We start from the raw sequence: 15,728 nt of genomic DNA, 5'->3' as shown, positions 1-15,728 counted from the left end.
CTCTCCTCTTCCAAACTCCAGCCTCAATCTCTCCTCTTCCAAACTCCAGCCTCAATCTCTCCTCTTCCAAACTCCAGCCTCAATCTCTCCTCTTCCAAACCCCAGTCTAAATCTCTCCTCTTCCAAACCCCAGTCTAAATCTCTCTTCTTCCAAACTCCAGCCTCAATCTCTCCTCTTCCAAACCCCAGTCTAAATCTCTCCTCTTCCAAACCCCAGTCTAAATCTCTCTTCTTCCAAACTCCAGCCTCAATCTCTCCTCTTCCAAACCCCAGTCTAAATCTCTCCTCTTCCAAACTCCAGGCTCAATCTCTCCTTTTCCAAACTCCAGTCTAAATCTTCCCTCTTCCAAACTCCAGTCTAAATCTTTCCTCTTCCAAACCCCAGTCTAAATCTCCCCTCTTCCAAACCCCAGTCTCAATCTCTCCTCTTCCAAACCCCAGCCTCAATCTCTCCTCTTCCAAACCCTAGTCTAAATCTCTCCTCTTCCAAATCCCAGTCTCAATCTCTCCTCTTCCAAACTCCAGTCTAAATCTCTCCTCTTCCAAACCCCAGTCTAAATCTCTCCTCTTCCAAACCCCAGTCTCAATCTCCCCTCTTCCAAACCCCAGCCTCAATCTCTCCTCTTCCAAACTCCAGCCTCAAAGTCTCCTCTTCCAAACCCCAGTCTAAATCTCCCCTCTTCCAAACCCCAGTCTAAATCTCTCCTCTTCCAAACTCCAGCCTCAATCTCTCCTCTTCCAAACTCCAGTCTAAATCTCTCCTCTTCCTAACCCCAGTCTAAATCTCTCCTCTTCCAAACCCCAGTCTAAATCTCTCCTCTTCCAAACCCCAGTCTAAATCTCTCCTCTTCCAAACTCCAGTCTAAATCTCTCCTCTTCCAAACCCCAGTCTAAATCTCCCCTCTTCCAAACCCCAGCCTCAATCTCTCCTCTTCCAAACCCCAGTCTAAATCTCTCCTCTTCCAAACTCCAGTCTAAATCTCTCCTCTTCCAAACCCCAGTCTAAATCTCCCCTCTTCCAAACTCCAGCCTCAATCTCTCCTCTTCCAAACCCCAGTCTAAATCTCCCCTCTTCCAAACCCCAGTCTAAATCTCTCCTCTTCCAAACCCCAGTCTAAATCTCTCCTCTTCCAAACTCCAGTCTAAATCTCTCCTCTTCCAAACCCCAGTCTAAATCTCCCCTCTTCCAAACTCCAGCCTCAATCTCCCCTCTTCCAAACTCCAGCCTCAATCTCTCCTCTTCCAAACCCCAGTCTAAATCTCTCCTCTTCCAAACTCCAGCCTCAATCTCTCCTCTTCCAAACTCCAGTCTAAATCTCCCCTCTTCCAAACTCCAGTCTCAATCTCTCCTCTTCCAAACTCCAGCCTCAATCTCTCCTCTTCCAAACTCCAGTCTAAATCTCCCCTCTTCCAAACCCCAGTCTAAATCTCCCCTCTTCCAAACCCCAGTCTAAATCTCCCCTCTTCCAAACTCCAGCCTCAAGCTGCCCTCTTCCAGCTCACAGCCACTGTCCCTTCTCCCATCACTGCAAGCCCTTGTAAATACATAGTAATGATTGTGAATGTTGCTCTACAATGCTACTGCTTGCCCTCAAAGCTGCTGCTGTTTCACTTCTGAGCTATCACCTTTCATTTGCCCCTCACATAACCTTATGGAGAGGAGATTCATTACCCAAAGGACAACCTACAATGGGCACTTCAAAAAGGCAATGGTGTGTGCTCTGCTGCATCTGCAGTGGAATTCTCCTCCCCTCCAGCCCTGCTAGGACACAGCAATTTACCATGAAAGTCTCTGTTGAAACTTTGTTAAGTAGCAGCAGATGTGAGTGGAGTTTCTGTATAAACACAGGAAGCATCTCAGCATTTGCCAAATGGAAAGGGGATGAAGTTTATGTGGCAAATGTCAAGCTTGCAGCAGTGTTACAAATACAAGGCAGGGTGGGGTGGCTTCCTTTCAGTCCTTCTTCTTACCTGCCCCTTCTCCCCTTTTACATGCCACTTTTGAACCTCCTGAAGCCATGCAGGAGGTGCAAAGCTTCTTGCTGTCACCTCCATTCCTGTCTCACCTAGATTACATTTCAAACTGCACTCAGTGCTGATCTATTCTCAGCTACAGAGAATCCTTTTTTCTTCCCCTCCTCACCCCTCCACCAGCTCTGCAAACGAATCAGCAGTGCTCCTGCACACCAGCACCTGTCCTGTCTCTGTTTTCTCACTGCACCTCTTTATCCTTCCTTTTTCTTCCCTTCCTCACCCCTCCATCAGCTCTGCAAACGAATCAGCAGTGCTCCTGCACACCAGCAACTGTCCTGTCTCTGTTTTCTCACTGCATCTCTTTATCCTTCCTTTCCTCACCCCTCCACCAGCTCTGCAAACGAATCAGCAGTGCCCCTGCACACCAGCACCTGTCCTGTCTCTGTTTTTTCACTGCACCACTTTATCCTTCCTTTTTATTCCCCTCCTCACCCCTCCACCAGCTCTGCAAACGAATCAGCAGTGCTCCTACACACCAGCACCTGTCCTGTCTCTGTTTTCTCACTGCTCCCCTTTATCCTTCCATTTTCTTCCCCTCCTCACCCCTCCACCAGCTCTGCAAACGAATCAGCAGTGCTCCTGCACACCAGTACCTGTCCTGTCTCTGTTTTCTCACTGCACCACTTCCCTAAATCAATCATGCACTTGTCCTGAAGGGCTGGGTCCAGCTTCACATCCATGGCACGCTGGTGGAGGATCCTCTGGACCTCTGCTCTGCACTCTCGAGATAGCTGCAAAGAAGGCAAAGAGGAAAGGACCTTTGGAGATCATTGAGTCCTGCTAAAGCTGAGTCACCCACAGCAGCTCAGCAGCTGGAACCTCTAAATCCATTCAGTGCAAACAAGAAGCTGTCAGGCAAGGCACTGAGAGTGACCACAAGTCCAGAATGAGCACAACAAGTCATGGACTGGCTCAACATGAGCCTGCTGGGGGCCCACAAGCCAAAAGAGTTTGGGGCTCTGGCAGTTAAGTTTTGGATGGAAGCTCCTTTTATTTCACTACAGTGAACTTTATACTCTTAAGCCTTTGCTTTGCTTTTGAAATCAGGTGGCAAAGCAGGTCCCTTGATTATAGAATCATAGAATCAAACAGGTTGGAAGAGAGCTCCAAGCTCATCCAGACCAACCTAGCACCCAGTCCTGTCCAGTCAACCAGACCATGGCACTGAGTGCCTCATCCTGCCTTCAGACATCTCAAAATCCAAGCAGTTGGAAGCTACTCAGCAGTTTACTGTCAACAGTAACAGACACCTTGAAATCCAAACAGCTGCATGGGTGGGCAGAGGCCAAGGGGATGAGAGTGAAGAAGGCCAAGGGCAGGTTGTGCACTTTGGCCACAGCAGCCCCAAGCAGCAGTGCAGGCTGGGGCCAGAGGGGCTGAGAGCAGGCAGGCAGAGAGGGCCCTGGGGGTGCTGGGAGAGAGCAGCTGCAGAGGAGGCAGCAGTGTGCCCAGGTGGGCAGCAGAGCCAGTGGCAGCCTGGGCTGGCTCAGGAGCAGTGTGGGCAGCAGCACAAGGCAGGTTCTTGTGCCCCTGTGCCCAGCACTGCTCAGGCCAGCCCTGGAGTGCTGTGTCCAGTTCTGGGCCCCTCAATTGCAGAGAGAAGTTGCAGTACTGGAAGGTGTCCACAGGAGGGCGACAAAGCTGTGAGGGGCCTGGAGCACAGCCCTGAGAGGAGAGGCTGAGGGAGCTGGGGGGGTGCAGCCTGCAGCAGAGGAGGCTCAGGGCAGAGCTGATTGCTGCCTGCAGCTGCCTGCAGGGAGGCTGTAGCCAGGTGGGGTTGGGCTCTGGTGCCAGGCAGGCAGCAGCAGCAGAAGGGGCCCCAGGCTGAAGCTGTGGCAGGGCAGGTGTGGGCTGGCTGTGAGGAGGAAGCTCCTGTCAGAGAGAGTGATTGGCATTGGAATGGGCTGCCCAGGGAGGTGGTGCTGTGCCTGGAGGGGTTGAAGCCAAGGCTGTCTGGGCACTGAGTGCCATGGTGTGGTTGTTTGGGCAGGGCTGGGTGCTAGGTTGGACTGGATGGTCCTGGAGGTCTCTTCCAACCTGCTTGATTCTATGACCAATTCCAAGTACAGCTCTGACCTGTGAGGAGTTTGCTTTCCAAAGGCTAAATATCCACCTGACAGCTGTTCCCTTGGCCTACCTTCCAGAGGAAAAACAAGAAAACCCCAAACATTTAAAAGCCTTTTCACTCCCTGATAGATTATTTGCAGGGTGGTTATTGATTGCTTTGGTCAGCACTAACATAAAATGGAATTAAAAAGTCTCAGCTCAGCACTCTAAGAAACTGCATTAAAAAGAATTACTCCTAGAAGAGAGATGTTTTCAATCAATGTTTGACCTCTGCCACAGGAGACCTTTGAAACGAGGCTGCAGACATTAATTTTTAAGCCAGGCTATTGTGTAAACTTACCAACCCCTGCAGGCTCCAGGGTCAAAAGGAAGGGAACCAACCAAGCAGCTAAGCTGCTGTTGGAGGGATTGCTTTGCTGAAGGCAGGAGGGGGCAGCAAACTTGCAAAGAGCAGCTCTGAAGCACACAGAAGTGGTCGTGGTGGATTTCAGACGGCAGGGCAGCAACTTGGGTCTCTTTTGTCTTCTCCAAGGGCAGTGCAAGCACATTTAGGAGTGCAGGAGTGATGCTTCACATCAACAGGAAGAATTTAAGGGGAGTGTAATCTGAGTTGAACTCAGCACTTCGTTAGAAGCAGCCTGGGAAAGTTGGGCTTGGAACTCTGCATCAAACCAATTTTGCAGCTGTGTGAGCTAGCTACAAGGAGTCACATTCCTCTTGGGGCAGAACAAAGGGGAGAGCTTGCACTGTGTCTAAACAGACATACCCGAGTTGTATTCAGGACTTTTAGGACACATTTCCACTCGTCATAGCTTGTTGTGGTCATTTTATTGTACCACAACACTACTAAAGACCTTCAAGGCACAGTTGAGAAGCAGTGCAAGGAGCCTTTTAAGTAGCTTGTGTGAGTTCCTGCAGCTTTAGCAACTTCCAGATGTCCCTGCAACCCTTCTCAACACAGATCAAAGAGCAGTAGGCTGCACTCTAGCACTTACCCTCCTTCCTTGCTCTTCTGTTCGGTAGGCATGCCTGTATAAGCAGGAGAAAACAGCCCCTGGGGGCATCAGCTCGCTGGTCTCATTCCAGCCGTGGGTGTGGCAGAGACGGGAGGCATCTCCCTGACACTTACGGTACAGGACAGTGTCCAGCCTGCAAATACAGAAGGCATCACCACAGCTGCATCCATCCCTGCACACACAGAAGGCATCACCACAGCTGCATCCATCCCTGCACACACAGAAGGCATCACCACAGCTGCATCCATCCCTGCACACACAGCAGGCATCACCACAGCTGCATCCATCCCTGCACACTCAGAAGGCATCACCACAGCTACATCCATCCCTGCACACACAGCAGGCATCACCACAGCTTCATCCATCCCTGCACACACGGCAGGCATCACCACAGCTTCATCCATCCCTGCACACTCAGAAGGCATCACCACAGCTTCATCCATCCCTGCACACTCAGAAGGCATCACCACAGCTACATCCATCCCTGCACACTCAGAAGGCATCACCACAGCTTCATCCATCCCTGCACACTCAGAAGGCATCACCACAGCTACATCCATCCCTGCACACACAGCAGGCATCACCACAGCTTTATCCATCTCTTCATCTTGCCCAACCCCTGTGAAAAGCTTTAATTACAGATTCAATCTTCAATGCTTCCTGAAGTGCCTCCTATCTCATCTGCAGCAGGCCAGCCAAGTGCTGACAGGGGAGCAAAGAACTCACCTCCCTGAAGTCCTAAGGCAGCAGAAAGGCAGGGACACACCACACATTGCTTGTGTTATCACTGAACCATCACAGGATGGCTTAGGTTGGAAGGGATCTCATCTCCTTCACCCCCCCTGCCATGGGCTGGGACACTTCCTATTAGATCAGGTTCCTCAAGGCCCCATCCAACCTGGCCTTGAATATTTCCCAACTTGGAGCCTTCACAACTTCTCCAGGCATCCTGTTCCAGTGCCTCTCCATCTTCATGGGGAAGAATTCCCCTGATGAGCTTTTTTGGGGGGTCAGGACGTTGCAAACATTCAGCCTTCCTTCATCTTAAGTTTGGCACAAGCAATGACTGATGTGTTGGAGATGTGGCACAGACAGCAGAGCCAGAAAGGAAGGGAAAGAGAAAAGAGGGGCAGAAAAATTGTGCCTAGGGTCACAAAGATGATCCCAGGGCTGGAGCAGCTCTACTGTGAGCACAGGCTGAGGGAGCTGGAGGTGTGCAGCCTGAAGAGGAGAAGGCACCAGGGGGACCTTGGAGCTGCCTTCCAATACCTGAAGGGGTTCCTAGAGGAAGGCTGCAGAGGGACTTTTCATGAGGGTGTCTAGGGACAGGCCAAGGGGGAATGGTTTGAAGCTGAGGCAGAGCAGGGTTAGGGTGGAGCTGAGGAAGGAGTTCTTCAGTGTGAGAGTGGTGAAACTCCAGAGTAGGCTGCCCAGGGAGGTGGTGGCTGTCTCCTCCCTGGAGGTGTTCAAGGCCAGGCTGGATGAGGCCCTGAGCAAGCAAGTCTAGTTGAGAGGTGTCCCTGTCAGTGGTGGGGAGGCTGCAGGAGGTACCTCTGAGGCCCCTTCCAGCCTCATCCGTTCTAGGACTCTACTCCTGTCTACCTATGCAAACAGTTCTGGAGATGACTAAACAAAGAGCCACAAAGCTCCATGAAGCCCTGTGCAATTCACAAGCAGAAGGTTCCCAGAGCATGCCAGCCCTTCACTACTGCCACTGCTGCCTGCAGAGCCAGCCATGAGTCAGATCTCCTTCAGGCTCTGTTTGAATGCCCTTGGCAGCAACCTCAGCCTGTGACGTCTTCCTTACGCTCCTTGTGGCCACTGACAACAACCATCCCACCTCTGGCACTAATCCCATTTGGTGTGCTCCACTTCCTCACCTCTCCATCTTCCTCAGAAGACAAACCAAACACCACTTCTTTCCTCACTGGCAATGCTTATCCAACTTAAGACTCTCCTCACCTTAACCCACACAAGCCAGGGGGGTGCTGTGTGTACTGAAAACAGAGCACTGCCATCTTTTGGGGGCAGGATGTTGGAAAAGGAACTCTCCAGAGGGAATCAGATCTGCTCTGCAGGCTGCCCTCACACCTAGACAATCTGAGGAGAGGCAGAAATGGAAGCAGGGAGCTCCTCACACTGTAGCTCTTTGTTAAGGCTTGAAAGGTTGGTTTTGTGAGCTGTCATATTGCAGCTCAAACTGGCTGCCACCTGCACAGAGCATGACCTCCAACTTCTCCTAGGTTGAGCTAGATCAGAACTAATTCTGGCCAAGGATCTGACTTCCCAGCTCAGCCTCTGCTCTGTGAGGCACTTTCTGAAGTTCAAGGCAGGTTTGCACAGCCAGAGGCTGCTCCTAGCAGTGAGAAGCTGGTGGGGAGAGCTCCTGCCAAGGGCTGGGAAGCAGTAAGGCTCTGCCTTGACCTTGCTCCTCTGCAGAGCAAGGGCAGTGCTACCTTTTGCTCCCCATGCTGGGGTACAGGAAGTCACAGGTTGCACTTGTAGGGAGGAGTGGACAGGGCAGGTGACCTTCAACTGACCCACAAAGGATTGCATCTCATGGGTGGCATTTCCAGGAGAAAGCTGAGTGATCACCAGGGCTGGTGTCCCAGGAGGCCACTGCCATTCTGCCTTCAGTCCTCACCTCTGTGTTCAAAGATCCAGCTGCAGAATCCAGCTGCTGAATCCTGCTCCCATCTCTTCCTGACTCCAGTCTGGGACTTCCTGCACGCTTGCAGCCAGCAGCAGTGGTGAAAATGGTGCTGCCACTGCCACCAGAGGCTGGGTTCCATATTGGTTTGTGGCTATGTCATTTTACTGTCCTTGTTTCCATCCCAGCTAGTTCAATTTCTCTCCCAAGCCATCAGTCTCCCTCCATTACTCCCTTTCTCTTCCCTTCAGAAAGGCAGAGGCCTTCATAGACACTTATCTAGTGGCCAGCTCAGCCCTGACCCTTGACACAGCTTCACTAAGGCCACAGAGAATTCCTCTAATTAAAGCTGCATTGAATTTCAGAGCACAAACCTGAGATGCTTTTAAGGGCTGCATCAGTTCTACACAAGTCTCAGACTCAAGTGGCCTCCACACTGACTTTTCTGAGCAGCTTTTGCCCTTCACAGCCCAGGCCTGCTTTGAAGTCCTCTGGACACAAGAATGAACTATTCTGTTTTACAAGGAACCATTAATACAGAGAAACACTAAATGGAGACATCAAAAGAAGCTGAATCTTGGCACTCACTTCCAATCCCGAGATATAAAATACTGGAGCTCCAGGAGTCTGTGCTCACAGTCCTCTACCATCTTCTCAGTGTACAAATGCTCCATCAGGCAGGACAGAATCCTGCAAAGAGAAGGAAAAAAAGTCAGGTGAGGAGCTGCAGAAGAGGCAGCAGTGTGCCCAGGTGGGCAGCAGAGCCAGTGGCAGCCTGGGCTGGCTGAGGAGCAGTGTGGGCAGCAGCACAAGGGAGGTTCTTGTGCCCCTGTGCCCAGCCCTGCTCAGGCCAGCCCTGGAGTGCTGTGTCCAGCTGTGGGCTCCTGAATTGCAGAGAGCTGCTGAGGTGCTGGAAGGTGCTGAGAGAAGGGCAGCAAGGCTGGGGAGGGGCCTGGAGCACAGCCCTGAGAGGAGAGGCTGAGGGAGCTGGGGGGGTGCAGCCTGCAGCAGAGGAGCCTCAGGGCAGAGCTGATTGCTGCCTGCAGGGAGGCTGTAGCCAGGTGGGGTTGGGCTCTGGTGCCAGGCAGGCAGCAGCAGCAGAAGGGGGCCCAGGCTGAAGCTGTGTCAGGGCAGGTGTGGGCTGGCTGTGAGGAGGAAGCTCCTGGCAGAGAGAGTGATTGGCACTGGCATGGGCTGCCCAGGGAGGTGGTGGAGTGGCTGTGGCTGGAGGTGCTGAAGAGAAGGCTGCATGAGGCTTCTCCAACCTGGATGTCCCTGTGATTCTGTGACCCTGAGAGGCTTTTCCAACCTGATTGTCCCTGTGATTCTGAGATCCTGAGAGGCTTTTCCAACCTGATTGTCCCTGTGATTCTGTGATCCTGAGAGGCTTTTCCAACCTGAATGTTCCTGTGACCCTGAGAGGCTTTTCCAACCTGAATGTCCCTGTGATTCTGAGACCCTGAGAGGCTTTTCCAACCTGATTGTCCCTGTGATTCTGAGGAGAGACCCCTGGGGAACACCACCGGTGACCGAGCATCAGCCGGACTTAGCTCCAGTCACCACCAACTGCCAGTTTGGAGCCTGTCTCTCTGCAGAGCTTTCAGCTATCTACTGGGGTGAAGCAGAGAAGCTTGCTGGAAGCCTTGCAGGGAAGGAGAGGCACCTACATGGGGTCCCCTGAGCGGATGTGCTTGCAGGCAGTCTGGATCACCGACTCGCAGGCCTCGTTCAGCGCCCTGTCGATGCGGTAATCGGCACCGGGGTCTGTCTCCTGGATCAGGGTTTGAAGCTGCAAGAAGAGGACAAGCAATTAGGACAAGGACAATGAGAGCACTCACAGCTTCTCAGCATGGCAATGCCACGTGGAAAGCAGCACCACCAGGTATGAGCTCTGCTCTCCGGTTGCTTCCTTCAAGTGTTTGTGCTGCCAACTCAGTTACCGGACGCTGCTGAACCCTCATGGAGTCACAGCACAGGGAAGGTTGGAAGGGCACTCTGGAGATCACCCTGCCCAACCCCTCTGCCAAAGCAGGGGCACCCAAGTCAGGCCACAGAGGAACACAGCTAGGCAGGTTTGGAACGTCTCCAGAGAAGGAGACTCCACATCCTCTGTGGGCAGCCTGCTCCAAGGCTCCAGCAGCCTCACGCCAGAGAAGGTTCTCTTCATGTTGAGGTGGAACTTCCCATGTGAAGTGGCTGCTTGGGCCTTTTATACATCAGTGTACAGCCTGGGACTGCTAAGATTGGAATACTGCATCTTTGATCCATCCTCTTTGCCTTGGGATGATGATATCAAACGTGCAGATCTGTTCACACTTAGCATGAGTCCCAACTACTGCCCTAACGTGGAACCCAAACCGAAGTTTAAAGATCACCTGCCAGAGCTTAACATTATTTTCTTCAGTTGCCTGGAGAGGACACAAAAGCTTCAGTAAAATACAGAATCACACAACTGCAGAGGCTGGAAAGGACTTTTGAGCTTGCCAAGTCCAACCACTCACCCACCCAGAGCTCACAATCCCACCGCTACTGCTAAGCCACCTCTGAACCGCATCCCTCAGCACCACATCCACACACCTCTGGGGATGGGGACTCCACCACCTTACTGGGCTGCCTCACCCAGTGCCTGAGAACCTTTTCTAGGGTAAAACTTTCTGTAGCATCCAATCTGAAGCTCCCCTGACACAGCTGAGGTGGTTTCCTCCAGGGTGTGTGGGTGATGGAGGCCTGGAGCAGGCTGGCCTGAGGGGTTGTGGAGTCTCCTCCCCTGGAGAGCTTCCAACTCCAGCTGGGCACTGGGCAAGCTGCTGTGGGTGCCTTTGCTTCAGCAGCAGTGTTGGACTGGATGATCTGCAGAGGTCCCTTCCAACCCCTCACCATGCTGAGGTTCTGTGGTTCTAGGCCAGCACTCAGCCCAAGACCTCCACAGCCAATATCACAGAATCACAGAGTCAGCCAGGTTGGAAGAGAGCTCCAAGCTCAGCCAGGACAACCTAGCACCCAGCCCTGGCCAACCAACCAGAGCATAGCACTCAGTGCCAACCTAGCACCCAGCCCTGCCCAACCAACCAGACCATGGCACTCAGTGCCAACCTAGCACCCAGCCCTGCCCAACCAACCAGACCATGGCACTGAGCGCCAACCTAGCACCCAGCCCTGGCTAACCAACCACACCATGGCACTCAGTGCCAACCTAGCACCCAGCCCTGCCCAACCAACCACACCATGGCACTCAGTGCCAACCTAGCACCCAGCCCTGCCCAAACAACCACACCATGGCACTCAGTGCCAACCTAGCACCCAGCCCTGCCCAACCAACCACACCATGGCACTCAGTGCCAACCTAGCACCCAGCCTTGCCCAACCAACCACACCTTGGCACTCAGTGCCCAACCAGCCTTGGCTTCAACACCTCCAGGCACAGCAACTCCACCACCTCCCTGGGCAGTCCATTCCAATGCCAATCACTCTCTCTGACAACAACTTCCTCCTAACATCCAGGCTAGACCTGCCCTGGCACACCTTGAGGCTGTGTCCCCTTCTTCTGCTGCTGGCTGCCTGTCAGCAGAGCCCAACCCCACCTGGCTACAGCCTCCTTTCAAGTAGTTGTAGACAGCAATCAGCTCTGCCCTGAGCCTCCTCTTCTGCAGGCTACTCAATACCCACAGACTGCCACAGGGTTGATTGGTGTCATCCTCTGACAGTCAAACATCTTCAGCTGACAAATCTGGAGCAGAAGGGCATTAAAAAAAACCCCAACCAAAACCAGAAGAGGAATTTGCTTCGAAGGCAACTTCACAGCAACATCAAACAGTTTGCCCTGTTAACATCTTGACACTTCCTTAATGATTATAGCTCCTGGCCCCCAGCCCAGCTAAATCAAAAGCACAGCTACAGTTTTATCTCCCATCTTCACCTAAACACCACCCAGGAGCCTTTCAGGGGCAAAGCCTCTAACAGCACAGAGAAGACAAAAAAGAGACCTGGAGCAAAGACAAACCTGAGTCATTTACCCACCAGAACCCAGAGTTCTGCCTGGGAAGAATGAAGGATTTCCCACAGCTTGCTCTTGGCTAAAGTCAGTTGGAGAAGGTTCTAGAGGACAGAGTGCTGTCTGGTAGGGCACAAGCTGGTAATGGAGAGACTCACTGGAATATGGTATTTAACAAAGCAACCTCTCCTCTCCCAGCCCAAAGCCATTGGCTCTCATCCTGTCTCAGCCCTTGTCCAAAGTCCCTCCCCAGCTCTCCTGTAGCCTCCTTCAGGTACTGGAAGGCTGCTCTAAGGTCTTCCTGAAGCCTTCTATTCTCCAGCCTGCCCCATAGGAGAGGTGCTACAACCCTCAGATCTGCTTTGTGGCCTCCTCTGGATCTGCTCCAACAGTTCCACACACTGGAGGGAAGTGATGCCAGACAGAGGCACCTGGGCAGGCTGCAGAGGTGGGCACAAGCCAAGCTCAGGAGCTGCAACAAGACCAAGGGCAAGGTGCTGCAGCTGGGGGGAGGCAATGCCAAGCACCAATGCAGGCTGGGCAGTGCCAGGCTGCAGAGCAGCCCTGAGCAGAGGCACTTGGGGGTGCTGCTGGAGGAGAAGCTCAGCAGGAGCCAGCAGTGTGCACTTGCAGCCCAGAGAGCCAAGCAGAGCCTGGGCTGCAGCAGCAGCAGTGTGGGCAGCAGGGCCAGGGAGGGGATTCTGCCCCTCTGCTCTGCTGAGAGCCCACCTGGAGTCCTGCATCCAGTGCTGGAGCCCCTGGCACAAAAGGGCTGTGGAGATGCTGCAGAGTGTCCAGAGCAGGGCCAGGAGGATGCTGAGAGGCTGCAGCAGCTCTGCTGTGAGCACAGCCTGAAGGAGTTGGGGCTGTGCAGGCTGCAGCAGAGGAGGCTCCATGGGGACCTCATTGTGGCCTTGCAGCATCTGCAGGGAGCTCCAAAAAAGCTGGGGAGGGACTTTGGAGGCTGTGAGGGAGTGGCAGGAGTGGGGGGGCTGGAGCAAAGCTGGAGGTGGGGAGAGTGAGGCTGGAGGGGAGGAGGAAGTTGTTGAGCAGGAGAGTGGTGAGAGGCTGGAATGGGTTGCCCAGGGAGGGGGTTGAGGCCCCATGGCTGGAGGTGTTTGAGGCCAGGCTGGCTGAGGCTGTGTGCAGCCTGCTCTAGGGTAGGGTGTCCCTGGGCATGGCAGGGGTTGGAACTGCCTGCTCCTTGTGCTCCCTTCCAACCCTGACTGGTGCTATGATTCCTCTGCTGGGAGCACCACAGCTGGGTGCAGCAGCCTCAGTACAGAAGAAGTGGTTAAAAATCACCAACTCCACTGCAGATTTGTGCTGATTCTTCTTCTCCAAGGCTGAAATCCAAACAACTTCTGGTGGTTCCCTTCCCCTAGCCACGACTTCTGACTCACTCTGAACATGTCCTTCCCGACCTGGGAAGTTATTCCTGAGCTGAACTGATCTTCCAGCAAATTTGCAATGAATTCTGAGGCAGCAAATCCCATTTCAGACTGAAGGATTTGGCTTTCCACACAACCATTGCACAGCTCAAGTCCTGCACTGCAGTTCCCCGCAGGAATGACTCAAACTCTACAGCTGCTGCACCACTACACCTGCTGCTGCTGCTGCTGCTGCTGCTGCAGAGCCAAGCTGCAGCACAGAGGCACCCTGTGCCTGACAGCAAATTAGCAACCACTTCTTTACCTTTGATAGCAGACAGGCACCAGCAATGCTTTGGGCTCAGACTTTAAGCTACCCTCAGATTGAACAAGGAGTGATGGTGGTTGTGTGAGATGCAGGAGGTGAAGAGCAACCTCTCCTCCAATTCATACATCAGCTCTGTGACTCCTCAGCCTGGTTCTTTTGGGGGCATTGATGTCACTTGTCCTGGCTCAGCAGTCAGTAAAAAGAGGCAGTCATAAGTACAGAGAATGCTTTGGGTTGGAAGGGAGCTTCGAGGTCATCCAGTTAGAATCAGAGAATCAAGCAGGTTGGAAGAGACCTCCAAGCTCAGCCAGGCCAGCCCAGCACCTAGCCCTAGGTAGTCATCTAGGCCATGGCACTCAGTGCCAACCTAGCACCCAGCCCTGCCCAAACAACCACACCATGGCACTCAGTGTCAACCTAGCACCCAGCCCTGCCCAACCAACCAGACCATGGCACTCAGTGCCAACCTAGCACCCAGCCCTAGGCAGTCATCTAGGCCATGGCACTCAGTGCCAACCTAGCACCCAGCCCTGCCCAAACAACCACATCATGGCACTCAGTGCCAACCCAGCACCCAGCCCTATCCAGTCAACCAGACCATGGCACTAAGTGTCAACCCAGCACCCAGCCTTAGCCAAACAACCAGACCATGGCACTAAGTGCCAACCTAGCACCCAGCCCTGCCCAAACAACCACACCATGGCACTCAGTGTCAACCTAGCACCCAGCCCTGCCCAACCAACCACACCATGGCACTCAGTGCCAACCTAGCACCCAGCCCTAGGCAGTCATCTAGGCCATGGCACTCAGTGCCAACCTAGCACCCAGCCCTGCCCAAACAACCACATCATGGCACTCAGTGCCAACCCAGCACCCAGCCCTATCCAGTCAACCAGACCATGGCACTAAGTGCCAACCCAGCACCCAGCCTTAGCCAAACAACCAGACCATGGCACTAAGTGCCAACCTAGCACCCAGCCCTGTACAACCAACCAGACCATGGCACTCAGTGCCAACCTAGAACCCAGCCCTGCCCAACCAACCGGGCCATGGCACTCAGTGCCAACTTAGCACCCAGCCCTGTACAACCAACCAGACCATGGCACTCAGTGCCCAGCCAGCCTTGGCTTCCACACCTCCAGGCACAGCCACTGCACCACCTCCCCAGGCAGTCCATTCCAATGCCAATCGCTCTCTCTGCCAACAACTTCCTCCTAACATCCAGCCCAGACCTTCCCCTGGCACAACTTAAGGCTGTGTCCCCTTGTTCTGTTGCTGCTTGCCTGGCAGCAGAGCCCAACCCAGAGGCTCCCACTTCACACAGGGCCTTTGGAGAAGAATGGCATTGCCTTCAGAGGCTGCAGCTGCAAAGGTGTGCAGCAGCAGCTGCTTGTGCTACCCACCTGGCCCTCAACTTCCAATTCCACTGTTTCAGCTGAATGAAATGGCAAAAATAAACCAGAGTGGGAAGGTACTTGGAGGTGATTTTGTGCATGTCCAAGGACAGGGAAACACAAATGTGGAAAAGTAAATTTCCTCTCTTCTTGCCCCCCTGAGAAGTGTGCTGCTTGACACCAAGTTACACCTCCAGCCCACGGCAGAGTCACAGAATGTGCTGGAAGAGATCTCCAAGCTCATCGACTCCAACCCTTGACCCAGCACTGAAGGGTCACCACTAAACCATGTCCCTAACTGTCAGGTCCACAGGCTGCTTGAGCACCCCTCAGGGGTGGTGACTCCAGCACTGCCCTAGCAGACCATTCCAATGTTTGAGAACCCTTCCAGTGCAGAAATATTTCCTAGCATCCAGCCTGAGCTTCCCCTGGTGCAGCTTGGAACCATCTCCTCTGGTCCTGTCGCTTGGCACCGAGGAGAAGAGGCTGCCCCCTGCTCACTACAACCTCCCTTCAGGGTCTCCCCTCAGCCTCCTCTTCTCCAGGCTGAACACCCTCAGCTCCCTCAGATACTCCTCACAGCTGAGGTGCTCCAGGGCCCTTCTCCAGCCTCCTTGCCCTTCTCTGGACATGCTCCAGACAGACAACAATTGCACAACAGACTCCAGCATTCACTGGCACCCAGCAGAGCCTCGCTACCCCCAGCAGGGCATCTCTGCCCCCAGCAGAGTCTCACTGCCCCCAGAACAGCTTCACTGCCCCCAGCAGGGCATCTCTGCCCCCAGCAGAGTCTCACTGCCCCCAGAACAGCCTCACTGCCCCCAGCAGGGCCTCACTGCCTCCAGCAGAGCCTCACTGCTCCCAGCAGAGCCTCACTG

General features: G+C 53.7%; 1 protein-coding gene across 1 annotated transcript in view; it reads right to left on the bottom strand.

The window, feature by feature from the left end:
• Positions 1–15,728, bottom strand: part of GLG1 (golgi glycoprotein 1) — a 139,123-nt gene that overhangs the window by 29,980 nt on the left and 93,415 nt on the right. The window contains exons 9-12 of the mRNA XM_064160520.1: positions 9,435–9,556; positions 8,356–8,457; positions 5,097–5,250; positions 2,628–2,765 (exon numbers count right to left, since the gene is read on the bottom strand). Of these exons, the coding sequence (XP_064016590.1) occupies positions 2,628–2,765; positions 5,097–5,250; positions 8,356–8,457; positions 9,435–9,556 (516 nt within the window). The remainder of the gene's footprint in view (positions 1–2,627; positions 2,766–5,096; positions 5,251–8,355; positions 8,458–9,434; positions 9,557–15,728) is intronic.

The sequence above is a fragment of the Pogoniulus pusillus genome, chromosome 20 (assembly GCF_015220805.1).
Source record: "Pogoniulus pusillus isolate bPogPus1 chromosome 20, bPogPus1.pri, whole genome shotgun sequence".
NCBI lineage: Eukaryota > Metazoa > Chordata > Aves > Piciformes > Lybiidae > Pogoniulus > Pogoniulus pusillus.
The sequence above is the reverse complement of the archived record's forward strand: the minus strand, read 5'-3'. Positions and strand labels throughout refer to the sequence as shown.